At 52.4% G+C, this 19,793-nt stretch overlaps 2 protein-coding genes across 2 annotated transcripts in view; one reads left to right on the plus strand and one right to left on the minus strand.

Annotated features, from left to right (window-relative positions):
• WNT5B (Wnt family member 5B) overlaps positions 1 to 19,793 on the minus strand; it is a 79,711-nt gene that overhangs the window by 35,061 nt on the left and 24,857 nt on the right. The gene's annotated exons all lie outside the window — the stretch shown is intronic.
• On the plus strand, positions 3,458 to 6,065 carry FBXL14 (F-box and leucine rich repeat protein 14). Its single transcript, XM_061124642.1, has one exon. The coding sequence runs from the start codon at positions 3,553 to 3,555 to the stop codon at positions 4,753 to 4,755; it is 1,203 nt and encodes a 400-aa protein (XP_060980625.1). The 5' UTR covers positions 3,458 to 3,552; the 3' UTR covers positions 4,756 to 6,065.

The following is a 19,793-nucleotide window of genomic DNA, read 5'->3' on the forward strand; positions in this document are numbered from 1 at the left end:
CCATCCTAATGGGTATGAGGTAATGCCTTATTTGGTTTTGCTTAGTATTTCTCTAATGATTAACCATGTCGAGCATCTTTTCATGTGCTCGTAGGCCATTTGTATGTCTTCAACCATATTACAGAGTGCCTCCTACACAAGCATGTGATGTGCCATGGATACGATAGAGTTAATATAAAACACACACGACATAGTTCACAACATAGTTTAACTCCTTTGATCCAAGGCCTGCCAGCTAGACTCTGGGTCACCGTTTCTGGATACTTATATATATATATATATATATATTATATTTATATTATACTTATATATACTTATAAGTATATATATTATATACTTATATATTATATCATATTTACTTATATAATATATACTTATATATAATATATACTTATATTATATATATATATATATAATTCTCAGTCACCTAGTCTCTGGACCATAATGCTATTTTTGTGTCTCAAATCATAGCCTAAACTGAAACCCCCATGAAAAACTTTTTCTTGAGTTGCACTCAAGTTTTTTGAGAACTAACAGCAGGTGGTCAGCTTCTCGAGAAAGCATTACCAGGTACCACCAAATGCCTTTTCAGAGTTGAGAGCAGGAGTGAGCAGAAAGTCACTCAGTTGTGTCTGACTCTTTGAGACAGTCCATGGAATTCTCCAGGCCAGAATACTGGAGTGGGTAGCCTTTCCCTTCTCCAGGGGATCTTCCCAACCCAGGGATGGAACCCAGGTCTCCCTCAATGCAGGTGGATTCTTTACCAACTGAGCTATCAGCAAAGCTAATAGAAGAGCAGGAGAAACAGGGTTAACTTAAGCTCCTTCACTCCAGGTCAGGCAACCCCCAGCCCCAACTCCATCCCCAAGCAAATCTCCTCTCCCTCCTATTTGTGGTTGAAGACTTTGTTTTGTGTTAGGGAGGTTTAAGGTGTTTTTGATTAGGACCTTGATAACAACAGGGCTTCCCTGATGGCTCAGAGGTTAAAGCGTCTGCCTGCAATGTGGGAGACCTGCATTCCATCCCTGGGTCAGGAAGATCCCCTGCAGAAGGAAATGGCAACCCACTCCAGTATTCTTGCCAGGAGAATCCCATGGACGGAGGAGCCTGGTGGGTCCATGCGGTCGCAAAGAGTCGGACACAACTGAGCGACTTCACTTCACTTTGATAACAACATAAACAAGTCTGCACCCACAGACCAACAAGAAAAGTCACTTTACAGGGCGTGTAAGGTGAAAGTTTAGGCAGCAGTGGTGGGAGACCACCATAAGCCTAGATATACCCCCAGGACAAGAGTGCCAGCCCAGGTGCGCCCCAGATTTGTGACTCTATTGGAATCCTCTAGATGACAAGCATAACCCTCTATTATTCCACGTGCCTGCACGTGCTTCAGTTGCATCCAACTCTTTGCAACCCTGTGGACTATAGCCAGTGAGGCTCCTCTCACAGGGGATTTCCCAGGCAAGAAGACGAGAGTGGGTTGCCATTTCCTCCTCCAGGGGATCCCATCGCCTGCACTGGCTGGTAGGTTCTTCACCACTAGAGCTACCTGGGAAGCCCATTATTCCAGGAGGGTTATACAAATCTATGGGCCTCATACCTGGTGCAACTCGAGGGTGGGGTGGGGGGATTGGGGAGCGGGGCGGGGGGAGAAAGGATTTTGCTTCTGCATTTCCAGATCGAAGAACGAGAGAGGTAGGTGGTAAAGTCTAAAACGTATGATGCCTATTACCAGTCTGTATGTACTTAGCCCACTACTGGTCTCCTGGGCAAAACATAACTGGCCAAAAGTGAACCTCATATACTAAATATGGAACGCAGTAAAAATCGTGTTCATTCCCTTAAAGAACCAATTAAACCATTCCCCAACCCACGCGAGATCTTAGCACCTTAGTTCCTCAACTAGGAATAGAACCAGGACCCCTTGCATTGGGAGCCCAGTCTCGCACTGGATTGGGAGAGAAGTACCCCCAATTTCCTTTTTTGATAGCTGAATCAGGTTTGTGTGGATCCACAAATTCATTAAAAACACAGAGGTTCATTTTCTGATTGCGGAATTCTTGGTTAGAGGAAGTTAAAATGAAACTGAAATCCTATCCTCTGAGTGGTTATTTAAAACTCGGGAGCCACTTCTAGACTACAGCATTTCATGATTCCAGCAAACACAGTTGATAAACGAACAGACATTTGCTGAAGCACTTTAAATCAAGTCCAATCGTCACTCTGTTTTATCCAAAGGCAAGACTGTGAAGGCACACACGAATTCACTGTCAGTACAACTGGGCCCTTCACGGTCTAACACGCTGACAAAGAAGGCGACGGAAAGAAGGGCTTGGGGAGGCAGGAGGTGGCGACGCGGCGCAGCCCGGGGCTCCCGGCCGAGTGCGGAAGCGGAGGAAGTTGCGATGCGCAGAGACCCAAGGCGCGCACAGGCGGCGGTGTCTGGAAACACCCGGAACATGCTAGAAGGAAGTGGTAATGCCTAGATCCCCAGTGCGCACCGGGGGGCCGAGCTCGGCTAAGGGACGCGCGGACAGAGCGGAGTTTCTTCCCAGTTTACCGCACAAGGCTGGAGAGAAAGGAACCGTGGGAAGCTGCCCACTGGGGAGAACCGAGGGGGTGGCCTCACAGACGCGCCGCGGGGCCCCAGGGACGCAGGCAGGGAGGGGAGCGGGGCGGCCCCCAGCCGGGATCTGGGGAGGAGAGTCTTGAGGGAGGATAAAGGGAGCCAGCGGGAGGCTGGGCAGGGGGCGCGCGGGGCAGCCTTGGGCCGGAGGCGCAGAGTCCAGACGCGGGCCGGGCGTGGCCGGCAGCTCCCCGCGGGCGGCGGCGGCGGCGGAAGCGGCTGCGGGCTCGGCCCACGTCCCGACGGCCAGCACAGGGTTAACCCGCGGCGGGCCGGCGCTCGGTTTCCAGGGCAACGCCGGCAGTTCCGGCGCGCAGGCTCGTACCATCGCGCGCGCGCGGGGGAGCGCGGGGGGCGGGGGCGCGGAGGCGTGGAGAGCAGCGGGTCCGGCCCGGACGCCCCCGGCGCGGCCGCCGCTCGCCCCGGGTCGGCTCCGCGCGCGCGCTCCGTGCCGGCCGGCGCTGCCCCGCGCGCTGACGCGGGGGCCGAGCGCGCGCCGGCTCAAGGTCCCCCCGCTGGGGCGGCCGAGTGCGGGCGGCCCGCTGGCAGCTTTGAAAAGCGGGCGAGGACAAAGGCGGCCGCAGCCTCCCGGCGCCCAGCCCGAGCGCGCAGCCCGGCCCGCGCGGCGCCGGAGGATGCGGCCGGGGGCGCGGCGGCGGCGGCGGGGCGGCGCGGGCCGGGCGCGGCGGGGCTGAGCCCAGCGAGGGCCGGGCCGCGGGGGCGCCCGCCCGGGATGTGAGCGCCGAGCGCGCCGGGCGGGGAGGGCGGGTAGGGCGGCAGGAAGGACGCGCGGACGGGAGGAGGAGCGGCGCCGAGCCGGAAGGCGGGAGGCGCGTCCGTTGGGCCCGCGGCGCGGCCGGCCAGCCGCCTCGTCGCTCGGGCGGGAGCGGGGCCCGCGCCTCCTCCCCGGCGCCGCGGGGAGGAACATGGAGACGCACATCTCGTGCCTGTTCCCCGAGCTGCTGGCCATGATCTTCGGCTACCTGGACGTGCGCGACAAGGGGCGCGCGGCGCAGGTGTGCACGGCCTGGCGGGACGCCGCCTACCACAAGTCGGTGTGGCGGGGGGTGGAGGCCAAGCTGCACCTGCGCCGGGCCAACCCGTCGCTGTTCCCCAGCCTGCAGGCCCGGGGCATCCGCCGGGTGCAGATCCTGAGCTTGCGCCGCAGCCTCAGCTACGTGATCCAGGGCATGGCCAACATCGAGAGCCTCAACCTCAGCGGCTGCTACAACCTCACCGACAACGGGCTGGGCCACGCGTTCGTGCAGGAGATCGGCTCGCTGCGCGCGCTCAACCTGAGCCTCTGCAAGCAGATCACCGACAGTAGCCTGGGCCGCATCGCCCAGTACCTCAAGGGCCTGGAGGTGCTGGAGCTGGGCGGCTGCAGCAACATCACCAACACTGGCCTCCTGCTCATCGCCTGGGGCCTGCAGCGCCTCAAGAGCCTCAACCTCCGCAGCTGCCGCCACCTCTCGGACGTGGGCATCGGGCACCTGGCCGGCATGACGCGCAGTGCGGCCGAGGGCTGCCTGGGCCTGGAGCAGCTCACGCTGCAGGACTGCCAGAAGCTCACGGACCTGTCCCTGAAGCACATCTCTCGGGGACTGACGGGCCTAAGGCTCCTCAACCTGAGCTTCTGCGGGGGCATCTCGGACGCCGGCCTCCTGCACCTGTCGCACATGGGCAGCCTGCGCAGCCTCAACCTGCGCTCGTGCGACAACATCAGCGACACGGGCATCATGCACCTGGCCATGGGCAGCCTGCGCCTCTCGGGGCTGGACGTATCCTTCTGCGACAAGGTGGGGGACCAGAGCCTGGCTTACATCGCGCAGGGGCTGGACGGCCTCAAGTCCCTGTCCCTCTGCTCCTGCCACATCAGCGACGACGGCATCAACCGCATGGTGCGGCAGATGCACGGGCTGCGCACGCTCAACATCGGCCAGTGCGTGCGCATCACGGACAAGGGCCTGGAGCTGATCGCGGAGCACCTGAGCCAACTCACCGGCATCGACCTTTACGGCTGCACCCGCATCACCAAGCGCGGCCTGGAGCGCATCACGCAGCTGCCCTGCCTCAAGGTACTCAACCTGGGCCTCTGGCAGATGACGGACAGTGAGAAGGTCAGGTGAGGGCGGCAGCACCCGTTCCCCCCCCAGTCCTGCCCTGTTCGCCCTCCGGCCGCGGACGCGGGGCGGGGGGCGATGACCGGAAGCCCCCAGGCTCCCCTCCCCTCTTCCCTTCTCGTGTGTCGGGGATGGGGGTCCCTCCACCGCACCCCCCCCCCCCGCCCCTCTCCTGTTCCCGGAGGGTGTGGAGATGGACCTGCCGCCCACCACCCACTCCTCCCGGCGGGGGTCCAGAGGAGGGACTGAGCTACTGTGTCCGTGCTGCGCCTGCAAGTGGGGATGGGGGTGGGAGTGAGCAATCCTTCCAGCCCTAGGGAGTTGAGGGAAATGTCTGCCTTCACTTAAGCTTTCATTTGAATACTGTGATCTGGTTTTTATTTCGAAATGTATAAAAGCAAACCCAACTACAACGGCCTTTTCACCCTTCTTCCACTTTGTAACTAATCCCAGTCTCGCCTCATCGCTCCTCTGACAGCACTCTGCTGCTCACGCTCATTTCATCCTTATTGTCTCTCTTTTTTTTATTTTTTGAAGAAACTTGACATCAACTTGTCTCTTTTTTTTCTGCTGAGTATATTCTATATATTATATATATATAAGTTATATATATATATATATATACACACACACACACACACACACACACATATATATGTCTGGCTACCTCGTTTTAGTTTACTTTTTTCTCTGAAGCCCTGGAATTCTACAAGAGAGATATTTTGAGACTGAAACATTTTTGTGCCTGGACTGGAAAGATGCCCATTGGGTTTGTTCGTCGTTTTTCGTTTTGGCTTCTTCCCAAGCCCCATCCATCCAGTGTTTCCCACTTCACATTTCTGGCTCTTATTTTTCTTTTTCTCCTTGTCCGTAAGCATTTGAGGACCCAGCCCGTGCTCCTAAATCTTGACTTAATTTATAGCACAAATGTGTGGGAGACATGAGAGTTGGACTTTTTTTTTTTTTTTTTTTTTGTCTGTCTGAGATGCAGATTGTGTCTTGAAAATGACGATTATATATGCAAAGTCTGCCCTGCCCTCCCTCTCTTCCACATTTCCCCACGAAAAGGTCACAGTGAGGCTTCCTGTAGGGAGCAGAGGAGCTGGAACTGGCACTGGCTTAGAGAGGCCCCGGGCCCTGGTGTGAAGGGGAGGAGACTGAAATTCATGTCTTATCTCTATTCTGTTAATAAAAACAGGTGTTGGTGGGTTTTTAAAAATTCTGTTTCTAAATGGAGGAGTAAACGCCTTGCTTTATTTTGGTGGGGGTTGGGACTTGTGGCTTTAAAAAAAAAAATCACTTCTGAGTAGGATGTATATTTTTCTGTTGGAGTTTTTTGTTCGTTTTGTTTATTTTTTTAGAATCCTCCACAGCAACATGCGAGACCATGGAGTTAAAGAAACCCAGAGACCTTTATCAATTAATTGTACTGTTTGTGAATTTGTATAAATAATAACAAAGATCCTCTTAAAACGTTTATATTCTTACAGTAAAAGGTTAAACTGATATTTATATAATAAAAGAGGAAATATGAAGTATGTTTTTTGAAAAAAAAAAAAAAAGAAAAAACCAAAAGCCTTGTATCTGTGAATTATTTTTAAGGCAGTGTGTGTGTTTGGGTCCAGGCCAAGTAGGAGGTGGGCTTGCATCTCTGAAGTAAAAGTATAAGATGCAGGGTTCGGTGGAGCCTGTGTGGTGTGAGTAAGCTTGTGGTGAAAAATTTATCCTGTATAAAGTTTACTGCTGACATCTAAATGTTCTGTTGCTAGAAATGTGATTAGAATGGAGATTTATATCATTTCTGAACTGTCAACAACATGGAAATTTAAAGAAACTGAACAAAATGAAACTTTTGTAAGAGTCACAATTCCACCAGGGTGGCCAGTTTTTCTCCACAAGGACATGAGACCTAGGGGAGATGTTCGAGAAATGGGTCATGAGATGTGGAAGTGGGAAGGATGGGTTTCTTGGCCCCTGGAGGGTGTGGGGGAGGCTGTGAGAGGGCGGGGCGGGCATCGGGGCCATTGTTGTTGGGAAAGTTAAGGGCACTCAGGCGAGCGAACTGAGCCTCAGAGGGAGCCGTGGGCAGGGGAGGGGGGCACCGGGCCCTCCTTAGCATTCTCCACCAGCGCCACTGAATCGGTAGGGAGGCGGGCCTGGAGTTATTGCCCATTTGCATTTTAAGAAGGAGGCGGGCCTGGAATTTTCTTGTCTATTTGCATTTTAAGAAGGCGGTCACTCCATCCACTCTGGTGGGTTCTTACCCTGCACTGGGGCAGAATACCAACAATTCCAGCAAGGAGCTCCCTTTGGTAGACAATAACTAAATCATCTGACACCCTGTGGTTGCGCTGTGGACACAGGAGTGTATATAGTGAGGCTGTTCATATTCCTGGTTTCACATAGGTCGGTCTGGTTTTAATACTGATCTCAGAAAACGCTGGTCAGAGCAGCACAGCACTTTCCTGGATCCACACCTCTTTCCAGGAAGAGAGCGAGAACCAGGTTTCTCTTGGGGAAGATTGTTTTGTAAAGTTTCCAAGCTCGCTGCTCAGGCTGATCACAAAAGCGGCATTGTTCCTTTTTGGAGAGCCTTCACAAGTGGGTCTAATGGAGCCTGACACTAGATCCATCTTCCTTTTCTTTGGGGAAGGTGTGGATCTATCCCTTTCCTTTTAGGTTACAGTGCTTACTGCCTAGGGAAAAAAATGTGTGAACCCTGGTGAGGACGAACTCTGAATCAGGGTCAGCTTTCTGATTCAGCATTTGTCTCTACAGCTCCCACAAGCAGTTGAGTTCTCAGACTGGTTTTCTTCTCCCAAGAGACTGCAGGGCTGTGCAGATTCAGCCAGTAAAAATCTGGGCACCTCCTAAGTCTTAGACTCTGTGGTCACCTCTCATTTAATACAAAAAGTAATCTGCCAGCTATAACCAGAAGGTTTTTCTGCTTCTCCATTTGTTTTTTACTTTCAAAGTTAAATATAAGCTTGATTCAAGGCTGGTAAGTTAATGTTTGGAAGTTAAGATCAGGGGCCTAGTTCCTCATCCCAAGCTGGGCATAGTTCAGAATCCATCTGGAGTATCTCTGGCAAACAATGAACAAACCTCCTTCCATCAGAGGCGACTGTCATCCCTCAACGTTTTGGGACGGAAAGAAAGGGATTGGGGTTGAGAACCTGTGCTGTGCTTTGCCTGGTGCTTGTACACATCTAGTCCTCAAAGTGGCCTGCTGAAAGGTACCCTCTTTTCCAGGTAAGAATACTGCTCGCCTTAAGTCAGCCAGCCACTGAGTCCAGGCCCTTTCTGCTCCCCAGGAAGGATCAACTACTGATTGCACCTTGGTTTCATGGAGGGCGACCTCCCAGAAGTGAGTGCTGGCTGCCTGAATCCAGGATGGACAAACTCAGGCCACAGGGCACCACTTGAAAGGGAGAAGTGGGTTTGGCCTCACCGTACTAACAGGAATAGAAGGGGATGCTTTTAAAGAAGAGCAGCACTTAAAACTCGAGTGGATACGTCATTTGTGGGTGGTACACACATTAAGAGGCACTGCAGGGCAATTTTTAGAATAACAAAAAAACCTGGCTGGGTGTTTGCTGAAACTTCAGAACTGACAAACCAAAATAGGAACTTGGTGTCAACCTTATCGTCTAGAAGCAACAAACCTCAGTAGGAACTGTCTGGGTAGCAGTCAGGAAAGGGTTCCCCCTGCTTATCCACAGCTCATGGGGCAAGAGCAAACGTCTGCTTAAAAGATGACCTAAGCGAGGGCGGGGTTCAGGCAGCACCTGCAGCTGCTCCAGGACCAGGACAGGCCCCTAGCTAAGAGTGCTGGGTATCCCGGAGTAACTCCCCTCCTCGGATTCCTTCCTGCCCAATTCATCCTAAGGTGCAGGGGTGGGGGTCGGGGGGGCCCACTTGATTCATTCTGAGTTTGGCAGCAATGACAAGGATGCTTGCTCAACTTAACGGTACAACCTTAAATAGTTCAGAAAATTAAAACTGATCATATGCTTTCATGATTCAAATCAGCCAATAGAGATCTGAAAAAGCAAAGGTTCCTTTTATGGAAGTTTTTTTTTTTTTAACATTTATTAGGCTATGTCGGGTCTTACTTGCACCATACATGCGCTTAGTTGCTCTGAAGCATGTGGGATCTTAGTTCCCTGACCAGGGAGACCAAGGATTGAACCCACATCCCATGCATTAGCAAGGCAGATCCTTAACCACTGGACCAGCAGGGAGGTCCCAGCAGTTTCTTTTTAAAGCTAAGAGCATTCTCTTAAATGGAGACACATGCAAACTAAAGTGCGGCCTTTCCCCCTCACCCGTCCACTTTCCCACAGTGGCTACTAGACAGGTACTGATCTCCAAATATTAGTAAAATCTTTTCCTTCTGACTTAGAGAATTTGAACTCAGGTTTTCAAAGCCGGAGAAGAGGGTCAAGGACCCCAAGGAACACTGTGTTCACAAAAAATTTGTGCTGAGTCGTGTCCAACTCTTTGCAACCCCATGGACTCTAGCCCTCCAGGCTCCTCTGTCCATGGGATTTCCCAGGCAAGATTACTGGAGTGGTTGCCATTTCCTCCTCCAGGGGATCTTCCCAACCCAGAGATAGAACCCCCATCTCCTGCAATGGCAGGCAAAGCCATTTTGAAGCCCAAAGAATTTTGTTGTTTTTCAATCACTAAGTTATGTCCAACTCTTGGTGACCCCATGGACTGTGGCATGCCAGGCTTCCCTGTCCTTCACCATCTCACGGAGTTTGCACAAATTCATGTCCACTGAGTCCCTGATGCTAGCTAACCATCTCCTCCTCTGCTGCCCTCTTCTCCATCTGCCTTCAATCTTTCCCAGCATCAGGGTCTTTTCTAATGAGTTGGCTCTTCACATCAGGTGTCCAAAGTATTGGCACTTCAGCATCAATCCTTCCACTGAATATTCAGGGTTGATTTCCTTTAGGACTGAGGAGTTTGATCTCCTTGCAGTCCAAGGGACTCTCAAGAATCTTCTCCAGCACCATAATTCAAAAGCATCAATTCTTCAGTGCTCAGCCTTCTATATGGTCTCACATCCATATATGATTACTGTAAAAACTATAGCTTTGACTGTAAGGACCTTTGTTGGCCAAGAGATGTCTCTGATTTTTAATACATTGTCTAGGTTTGTCATAGCTTTCCTTCCAAGGAGCAAGCGTCTTTTAATTTCATGGCGGCCGTCACCGTCTGCAGTGATTTTGGAGCCCAAGAAAATGAAATCTGTCACTGTTTCCACTTTTTCCCTTTCTATTTGCCATGAAGTGATGGGGCCGGATGCCATGAATAACACCCTCTTATTAAGAGATCAGATTTGTAGCCAAAACCCAGACCGCATACAGCTTCTGACAGCAGCCCCTCTGCTCCCAGGGCCCTGCTGTGGCCACGGGGCCAGTGGTCACCTCTCTGCTGCCCCTCCCCCTGCATCAGTTGTCACCCCCTTTGAAAAGCTAATTCTGTGCCTTTACTAGAGGGTAAGACCTAAACTGTGTTTAGAGCCACCATGACCCATGAGGAATCAGGGCTGGGGCTTTGTGGATCCTGGGAAGCACAGGATTAGAAATCAAAAAAGCCAGTGCCCAGGCCACACCTCTGTCTCATCTTGTCGAGGTCCTTGTTCAGAGTGGGGAGCAAGTGACAGTTTTTGAAAAGTGAATGTCAGACAGAGAAGACCTCATATTTGGATCCGTGCCAACTATTAACAATTTAGAATGTCTCCAGGGTGAGTGCACAGCTGGGAGAAGAGTGGACACTTAGGTCTCAGATAGAAGACGGGTATTTCCAGACATCGCACCTTTAAATGTCCACACCGGGTCAGTGTCAGCCCTCTCCTCTTTTCTGGGAGTGGCTCTGACATTGCCTGCTGGAGCTGCCTGTACCGAGTGCTGGGTACCACACTCAGCCGCTCCTCCAATCTAGGGGCAAGACGGAGTTGGCCAAGAGCAGGAGACACAGCCCCAAATGGGGTATGTTAACACCACCCCCTGCAAGGAAAACAGAATCCACGTGGAATTCCTCTACCTCCTGTACGTTAACACAGAAATGTGCACATACTTTCTTAAAAGAAGACTTAAAAGCGTTTTATGAGCTCGTCACCCTTCCACTCTGTGTAAACGACAAATGCCCCTTGTCCTTGTGTGTGCACTTTCATCTGTGAGTGTGAACAGCCTCTGGGTCACACATGCCAGGCAGAGTCGGGTGGGATGTGGATGCCACCCCCGGATGCACGGAATCGGAACCGTGTGTTGCTTCCCAGTCTCACAATTCCTGTTTTCCCAAATCTGGTAGATACTGGACATTTCATTTTAGAAATGGGGAAGGAGGCTTGACAAGGGTGAAAGACCGTGCCCAGGTGACCGCCCCAGGCGTTCCCCATCAGCGAGGAGGCCTGTCCCCAGCCAGCGGGAGCCAGATCCTGGTTGTTGAACTGTTGCTAAGCAACACCAGACACCCCCCCACCCCCCCACCCCTCGTCCCACTTCTGAAGGAGCTGAGCTAGGGAACATTATTTTCACCTGAAGGAAGTGCTCTGAATGCTGAAGGTTTTGTGTTTTGGTTTTTGGGCCCCTCCACGTGGCATGTGGGATCTAAATTTCCTCCAGCAGGGATTGAACCCATGTCCCTTGCAATGGAAGCATGGAGTCCTAACCATGGGGCCACCAGGAAAGCCCCCTGAAAGTTATTATTACTAGTTAATTAGTATTACACTGTGCAGACTCAAATGCTGTGTCCGGCATTTTGCAAGGAGCTGGAAAGCTCGTGTAAGGAGTTGGTCCACGGGTTTAGGGTACTCGGTCCCCCAGTCGGTCCCCCGCTGTCCTGCAACACATGAGCCAGCCCCAGCCCCCCAGCACTGCTGCGTCACAGACACTGCAAACACCTCACTGAGAAGTCACAGCCCAACACATCACACACTCCCGGGCAGCCCGACTCACAAAGAACTGAGCTGTGGGAACATGGCTGTGTTCTCACTACTCAAGGATCAATGTCTTGACTTTCCAGGTATTTTACCTACAGATCCCTTTTGTCTTGAAAGAGTAAAAGGGCCTAGCATGCATGCTCCCATTGACAACCACTTCTGTCTCCCACTCCTTGGTGGACATAATCAGGCTCACAGTGCTGGTGGAGACCATCCCCACCCCCACTCCCACCCCACCCCATATCAGGGTCCGAGCAATGGGAATGGCACCTCAGGGAAAGAGTTGAGTCCAGATTCATTTTTTATAACTAGCATGAAGTTATTCCACATGGTTTGGGAAGCATTGTTTTCCTGGTCTAAAAAGATCAGGAAACTATCTACTACAAATGCCTTAATAACGTTTCTCCTTAGGAAATCTTTACCCCAAACTGGCAGCTTTATATGGACACTCGTGCACAATTGTGTTGGAATAGCTACTGACTTCCATTCTGCTTTTTGAGAAGCAGTCTCTAAATAGAGAGGAACCCCCAAACTAGTACTGATACTCCTCAGAATCTTTAATAAAATCACTGAGGCCAAAATTGGACAGATGGGTAAAATAGGGGAATTGTAACAGCTAAAATTCTTAGCCTTCTCAGATGGAAGACAAGCTAACTATGGCTTTCAGGAGACATAAGAGACTTGGGTTCGATCCCTGAGTCAGGAAAATCTCCTGGAGTAGGAAATGGCAACCCACTCCAGTATTTTTGCCTGGAATATCCCCATGGAAAGAGGAGCCTGGTGGGCTACAGTCCATGGGGTCGTAAAGAGTTGGACACGACTGAAACAACTTAGCACAGAACATTTTAAACTTTAACTTCATGGCTCAAACCCTACTGCTATGAACTACCAAAAAGAAAAGAAAAAAAAAAAAAAGGGGGCCAGGAAGTGTGCCTTGAGCGAACTATATGAAAATACCTAATTAAAGTGACAACTTCTAGCTCTTCTAATTCGTTTCAGACGGACAACCTTTAGAATCTTTAAGAGATCTGTGAAAACAGGAAGGCTGAGTTCCATGGTCTGAACTTTGTCAAGCTCCCAGTTTGCGGCCATCAGAAACAGAGAAAGGCCTTGGGGAGTTTTGAGCCCAGACAAGATGAATGACTGGGCTTTCCAGCTCCCTGAAGTCCAGACACATGGTGTCAAGGGGCAACAGAGCAGCGTTTGACCCACGGGAGAGGCAGCTGGTCTATCTTTCCGCCACACAGGAGGGTCTAATTCTCAACAGGATCACACGAGGACCATTGGAAATGCAGTCCAGTAAGCAAGCACAGAGTTGAGCAGCAACAGCCTCGCCCCTTCTTGTTTCAGAATCAAAACCATGTCCATACAAGTTAGGAGACAGGTCACAGGTGGCCCCTTGTGAAACGCAGGGGTGGAAAGTCATTCTCTCCTCCTGGGTTGCTCCTGGACCTCCACCCCCCAACCCAAACCCTCTCCCACCCGTTCACCCTCCCCCCAACTGGGGTGCGGCCCTGGGCCGTGTCCACACCAGTGTCAGAGCCGTAGATCTGACCTCATGCTTTCCTTTTCCCCAAGTTCACTAGGATTCACTGGAGGGCAGAAAAGTAAAGTACCCTTCATACACAATTCTATGTATTTGTTTTTCACGTGGAGACTCCGACCGTCTCCTGTGAGCTCTGCATCCCGCCAGCAGGTGGCAGCGTTGTCTGTGAACTGCGCCGGTGCCCAGTTCCGAGCACCCCACAGAGAACTTCAGAGCGGGAGAACCTCAAGCCTCCGGAAAGATGAAAAGGAATTTTCCAGTTTCAGCGGGGTCAGGGATCCCCGTCCTGGGCACGCCGTTCGGAAGCAGGTATCAGATGCGCCCTGAGGACGGTTCCCTGATGTCGCTGGTGGGAACCAAACATCACTGTCTAACCAGTTTAAGACCATCGCACACAAATCCTGTAGATTGGCGTATTCAAGGGATTGGGAAGAACAACTTGGGAAAATGTTTACTCTCATACGTGGAAATATCCATTTTAACAGGAGGAGCAAAGGTGCTGGCTTTTTTCAGCTACAAAAATAGAAAAAAATAGCAGTGTACTGTTTGTGATGAAAAATTCTAGAGCTCCTTGGAAAAGAAACAATTGTTTTAAAATTTGGGGAGTGTCAATTCTTAGGTTTTTTTGTTTTTGTTTTTGTTTTTAATTAAAATAAGTATCTTCTAAAGGAACCCATGAACTTGAGAACGATTAAAAGCCCTGATAAAGCAGTGAGGGTCTCGCATTCCTAGATTCCTCCTGGGGAAAACAGGCATTAGGAAAAGGCAGCAGAAATTAAGACAAGGAGAAAGAACTTCTGAGTCAACCTGGCCAGATTCCATAAAATGCCACACGAGGGACAGGCTGGGGGCTCCTGCCATTTTGGCCTTGATCGTCTGGCCGCAGCAATGGAAACGAGGCTCCGAAGGGCAGCTGGTGCAGACGTGGAATAAAAGCGTGGAAGGCGGGAGGTGGCCGTGCTTCACCAGGCTAGCCCAATGAGACTCGGCCCCCAGCATGGTGACATCAAGGTGGTTTTTGGTTAGGAAATGGGAGAAGAGAAAGGAGAAGTTTCTGGAGCTCAGGGTCCAGGCCTGCAGCTAATTACCACTCCTGCCAGCGAGAAGGCTAAACGAAAGCAGAAGCCCTCTGGGCAGCTCCATGGACTCTCAGGCTGAAATATATCACTGTCAGCGACCCGCAGACACATAGACTCAGGGAAAGAACTCAGATAGAGAAAAGAGGACACAGATCACTCACGTCAAGCAGAGGGGATGAAGTGAGGTAAGTGGGGGGGACTACCAGCCTGGTCCCCAAGAGGGGCTGGGGGTGCTTAGGGTCACCATCTCCCCAGAAGAGGCTGGAAGCTCGGGTTTTCAAGAAGAGAGACCTTCTTCTCTGGATGTCAAATCAGACCCCAGACAAAAATTCCAGCTACCAGTTCTCAGGCTAGGAGTTAAGTGATAGGTCCCCCTGTGAGGTCGTGGGTCTCCTTGTAAGGTGGGGGGCCCCCGCTGTGAGGTGAGGGGTCCCTCTGTAACATGTCAAAAGTGAAGTCGCTCAGTCGTGTCCAACTCTTTGTGACCCCATGGACTGTAGCCTACCAGGTTTCTCTGTCCATGGGATTTTCCCGGCAAGGGTACTGGAGTAGGTTGCTATTTCCTTCTCCAGGGGATCTTCCCGACCCAGGAATCGAACCCGAGTTTCCCGCATTGCAGGCAGACGCTTTACCCTCTGAGCCAAAGGTGTTGGGTCTCCTTATAAGCTGGGGGGTCCTCCCTATGAGGTGTCAGGACCCCTGTGAGTTGAGGGGTCCCCTGAGAGGTGTTGGGTCCCCCTGTGAGGTGAGGGGTCCTCCTTGTAAGGTGTTGTGTCTGCCTGTGAGGTGAGGGGTCTCCCTGTGAGGCGTTAGGTCCCCCTCCCAGACCTCAGTCATTGCTGTCCCCCTCTTGGCCGTCACTGTCATCAGGACGAAGGTCGCCCCATCCTGCAGGGAAAATCAGCCGGCCCGACAGCGTCCTAGGGATGTTGTGATGGCCCCTTGCATCCTGAGGCTCCGCTGGCCTGGACTCTGACCCTCAACCCCCAGGAATGGGGCCTCTATGCTCTGTCCTGCCTGCAAAGGTCTGGCCGGCACGCGAGTCATCCTTCCATCCCTGGCCCGGAGACCCCGGCACAGTGAGCAAAGCCAGGCGGCCGCACCCACTGTGCACACATCCCTCCGCTCCCTCTGTCCGCTCCCTCTTCCCCACAAAACACAGGGGCCACGCGGCCAGCACTGGCCCTTTGAAGTGGTCCGGCGGGCCGCCTGCTCCCTGACTCCGTGGAGATGGTGACGGGGTTGCAGGGCACACAGTGGGCAAGACCTGGAGCAGGCAGGTCCCTCCGTGCAAGTGCCACAGCCTCTTGCCACCCCCTGACCCTGATGCCTGGAGGGAGAGCCCCACAAGGACCCCCCACGCCCAGGGGTCGGTCCCCTCTCCCCCATCCGCTCCTCCCCCTGCACCTGCTGGGGACCTCACGGGGCTGCCGAGGAGGCCCTGTGGATAAGTGGCCGCCAACACCTTCCCGCCCTCCCGGAGCCCGGCCCGGCCCGCTGGTGCTAATCCACGTGCAGCGCGGCTCAGCGGCTCCGCTCCCCTAAGCCCCTGATAACGGTTTTACTAAAATCCTCTTTTGATGGAAAAAAACCCCAGCTGGACATTTCAGGCCTCGCACAATGTCCAGGCCTGCGGGTCCCCTTCCCACTTCACAAAGGCCTCTAATCAAGTGGAAAATGTGCTGGAGGCCAGAGGTTGGATCTGCAATTATTTTTGAAGGGATTACGGAGAAGAATAGGGGCAGCGAGGCCCTCCCCCGCTTTGTTTTCCACTGGGTCCCCGCTGGAGACGCAGGGGGCTGGTGGCAGCCGCCCAGGGTCTCACCTCTCCTTCCCCAGAGGGAGGAGGGCAGCTTTGAACACCATGACTTCAGGGAGACGGGGAGAGGCTGGAAGCAACATGCAGGCCCTATTCTGACCCCCGTTTAAGCCCCTATTTATAAAGCCACGGTGGGGTGGGCTCCCGTGTGCGGGGAGAGCCCTCATTCATTAACCTCTAACCCCACTCTGTGTGCAGAGGGGAGGGTCCATACACCGCGGGGATTGCGAGCATTCAGGGGGCTTCTCAGGCTTTGCAGGGCAGAGGTCGTGTTCCCAGTCTTGCCGGGTCTCCTCCCCCTTATTTATATACATTGACCCTTCCCCTCACTCTGAGCAAATATCCAAGAAACTCCTAATGCACAACACGGATAAGAATGCAAGATGCCCACCGTTCTTGTCGGCCTACTTGGGATCTTTGTTGAGAAATGCACACTACGGAAGGGGATGTGCCCTCCCTGTGCGCTGGGAAGGACCTTTTCTAATGTCCTTCGTACAGGAATATTCCTTACGGATTAACTGCTGAAGATGAGCATCTCCAGTTGGCCCTCTGTGTCCATCCTTCTATTTCAGCCTAGAGAAACCTCATCCCTCCAGACCAGCTGGTTAGTGATGTATGCAGATCCACAGTCAAAAGGACACGATTGCAAATTCCTAAACTCACCCTGGGATGGTCAAGGATTAGGCTGTTTGGCTCTGAGAGGTAGAGGTCAGCATATATTTCAAAATAAATACCAGGCTGAGTGATCATTTTCAGATGATCACTCTCTTCAAAGTCGCGGAAATGACTTTGGTCAAAAAAAAACACAACAAAGCAAAACAACTACTAACAGCAAGACAACAACCCTGGCCTGTTTTCATCAGTATAAACGACTTGCCGACATATTCTGCCTCACTGATTTTCCAATGCCCCTGCAGAAAGACCTTAAACCGTCAAAAAGTAGATGGGGAGAAACATGACGATTACTTTTAGGATATTACACCTAACACAGTGCAGATTCGACCCCAGTATTTGATGCTGGCTCTCCTAGTGCCTTTGGTGGATATGGCAGGAGGAGGGGACCACAGTCAGTCTGGACCTGCTGGGGTCCTTGACCCAGATCGTGACAAACAGGCTTGCAGAATCACTGCTACTTGTTATCAAAACTCAACAGCCTTCTCCAGGAATGAATGAGTAATCTTCACCCTGCTGAAGATGAACTTTGAAAAAGTGCGTGGCAGGAGACAGTGGACCACCTCTGAAGCAGAGCTTGAGGGGGCCTGACTCCCGAAATAAAAGCAAATCACAATGGAAGCCTGCCTTTCAAGGGATGGCTCCCAAAGCCTCCTCCCCTGATACACTTCCCGAGTCACTGCCCAGAATGCCGGTTCACTGCAGTCCTGGGCTTATCACCCTCATTTTCGGATTCATCGCTATCCTACACTTCTCCATTCTTTTAACAAACTCTGTGGAACAAAAGATCAGTTGTTTTCAAAGTCACTCTTTCAAGACTTCCCTGGCGGTCCAGTGGCTAAGACCGCACACTCCTAGTGCAGGAAGCCTGGGTTCCATCCCTGATCAGGGAACTAGATCCCACATGCTGCGACTAAGAGTTCACATGCCTCAACTAAAGATTCTGGGTGCTGAAACTAAAATTCGGCACAGCCTGCACCCCCCTCCCAAATATGTGTTAAAAAAAAATCATCCATGAGACTTTCCTGGTGGTCCAGTGGATAAGAATCTGCCCTGCAAGGCAGGGGACACAGTTCAATCTCTGGTCCAGGAACTGAGATCCCACACGCCGCAGGGCAACTAAGCCTGCGTGCCACAACTAAGGCCTGACAGCAACCGAATAAATGAATATTTTTTAAAAAATCATCCAGAATAGAAAACTTTGGATGACAAAGCTGCCCTTCGACCTCCATCTGAAGCCTTGTCCCTCCCCTCAGGGGCTCTGGTGACAGTGGCCATATCCTTTAATCCAACTCCAGCTTTCAGAGATGCCAACAGTAGTGTGGTGATAAATACCCCCATTTTGGGGCTGATAAATATTATCCTTGGGGCTTCCCCAGTGACTCAGGGGTAAAGAATCTGCCTGCAATGCAGGAGACGCAGGAGATGTGGGTTCGATCCCTGGGCCTGGAAGATCCCCCAGAAGAGGAAGTAGCAACCCATTCCAGTGTTCCTGTCTGAAGAATCCCATGGACAGAGGAGCCTGGCAAGCTACAGTCCATGAGGACACAAAGATATGGACAGATTTGAGCAACTGAGCACTCAGTCTTATTCTTGGTCTGTATAAGATCTTGAAATTAAGCACTACCAGCCTGGGTGAGACCCCCAGAGGGTCCAGAGTAATTGGGCCACTGAAGCCCTCTCCCCCAGGCTCCTGCTCCAGAACCTCTCCCAGGTCCTCCCTGGAAGGACGATGAGTCTATCCATGTGGAGGTTACAGTCAAGCGCAGGGCCCATAACGCCTGAACCTGGCTTTATCACTTATGGAGCTAAACTCGGTTTAAGAGTCTATAGGACACTGACAAGTATCCCTTCTGACCAACCCAGACAGCATGGGTACACATCACAGGAACCTGCTGGTTTATTGGGATTAATTGCTAACTAATAGTTAAAATGCTAGAGTTTATGAATGACTTGTTAAAAATACAAATTAGTGTGGGCTCAAGGCTATCCTTTGCTTGGTAAATATTTGTTTGGCATCGATGGTGATGGAGGCCCCTTCTCAGTGGGGGAGAAGGAAGAGGCTGAACTGGGAGCCGCCCCCCAACCCGCACCTGACTGCTCTGCGCTGCAGCCGGGACCTCGGGGTCCATGGGGGAGTGTCTCCTGTGTTTTCGGGGAAACAAAGTGTGTGTGTGGGGGGTCCCTGCTACCCGGAGGGCTCGGTGCAGGAGGCCGGGCTGCGGCCCAAGAAGGGAGCCGAGGTTCACGCGGTCCACCGCCAAGTTCCCTCCAGCCCCAGCTGCTCCCTCAGGTCAGCCAGGCCAGGCTGCACTTTGTCAGCAACGCACAAGCTAAAAGCCTTAGAGGGAGGCCAGGCCGGCCCAGGTCCCTGACGTCCAGAACGGTTTGCTTTGTCCCTGCTCTCCTCCGGTCATTCTGTTTTATTAGAGAAAGTGTTTGTGAGATGGAAAGGAACAATGTAAGGGTTCCTCCTGCCGTTGGAAGCCACCATCTCCACGGGCATCTTTGAGCGGATAGAAGCCCGGGGCACAGGCTCCCTGCGGCCAGGACCCCATTGCCCCAAGATCCTGGAGAGGAAGAAGGCTCAGGGCTCGAGCCCAGCCTGCAGCCCGGGCTCAGTGAGTCCCAGGATCCAAGATGCTGTCCCGAGGACCGCAACCCTGCCCTCACCCTCCCTCCACATGCAGGGAACTCCAGCCCGGGTCACTCACTGCTGCTCCTGGGGAGGGGTCCGCCAGGTGCCTTCATGGCCCCCAGGACCGCCTACCCCGAGGTAGACATGGCTGGACAGAAGACAACAGCAGCTCCAGGGGGGCCAAGGACCCCAGTGTTGGGGGTGGAGAGGGCCCACCGGATCTCATAGCATCTGGGAGCCGCGAGGGCAATGAGGAGGAAGACATGGTCCCAGTGCCCCTATGAGTGTTTATTCAAAGTGCCTTTAGGGACTACCCTGGTGGTCCACTGGCTAAG

Source organism: Dama dama, chromosome 22 (assembly GCF_033118175.1).
Source record: "Dama dama isolate Ldn47 chromosome 22, ASM3311817v1, whole genome shotgun sequence".
Lineage (NCBI taxonomy): Eukaryota > Metazoa > Chordata > Mammalia > Artiodactyla > Cervidae > Dama > Dama dama.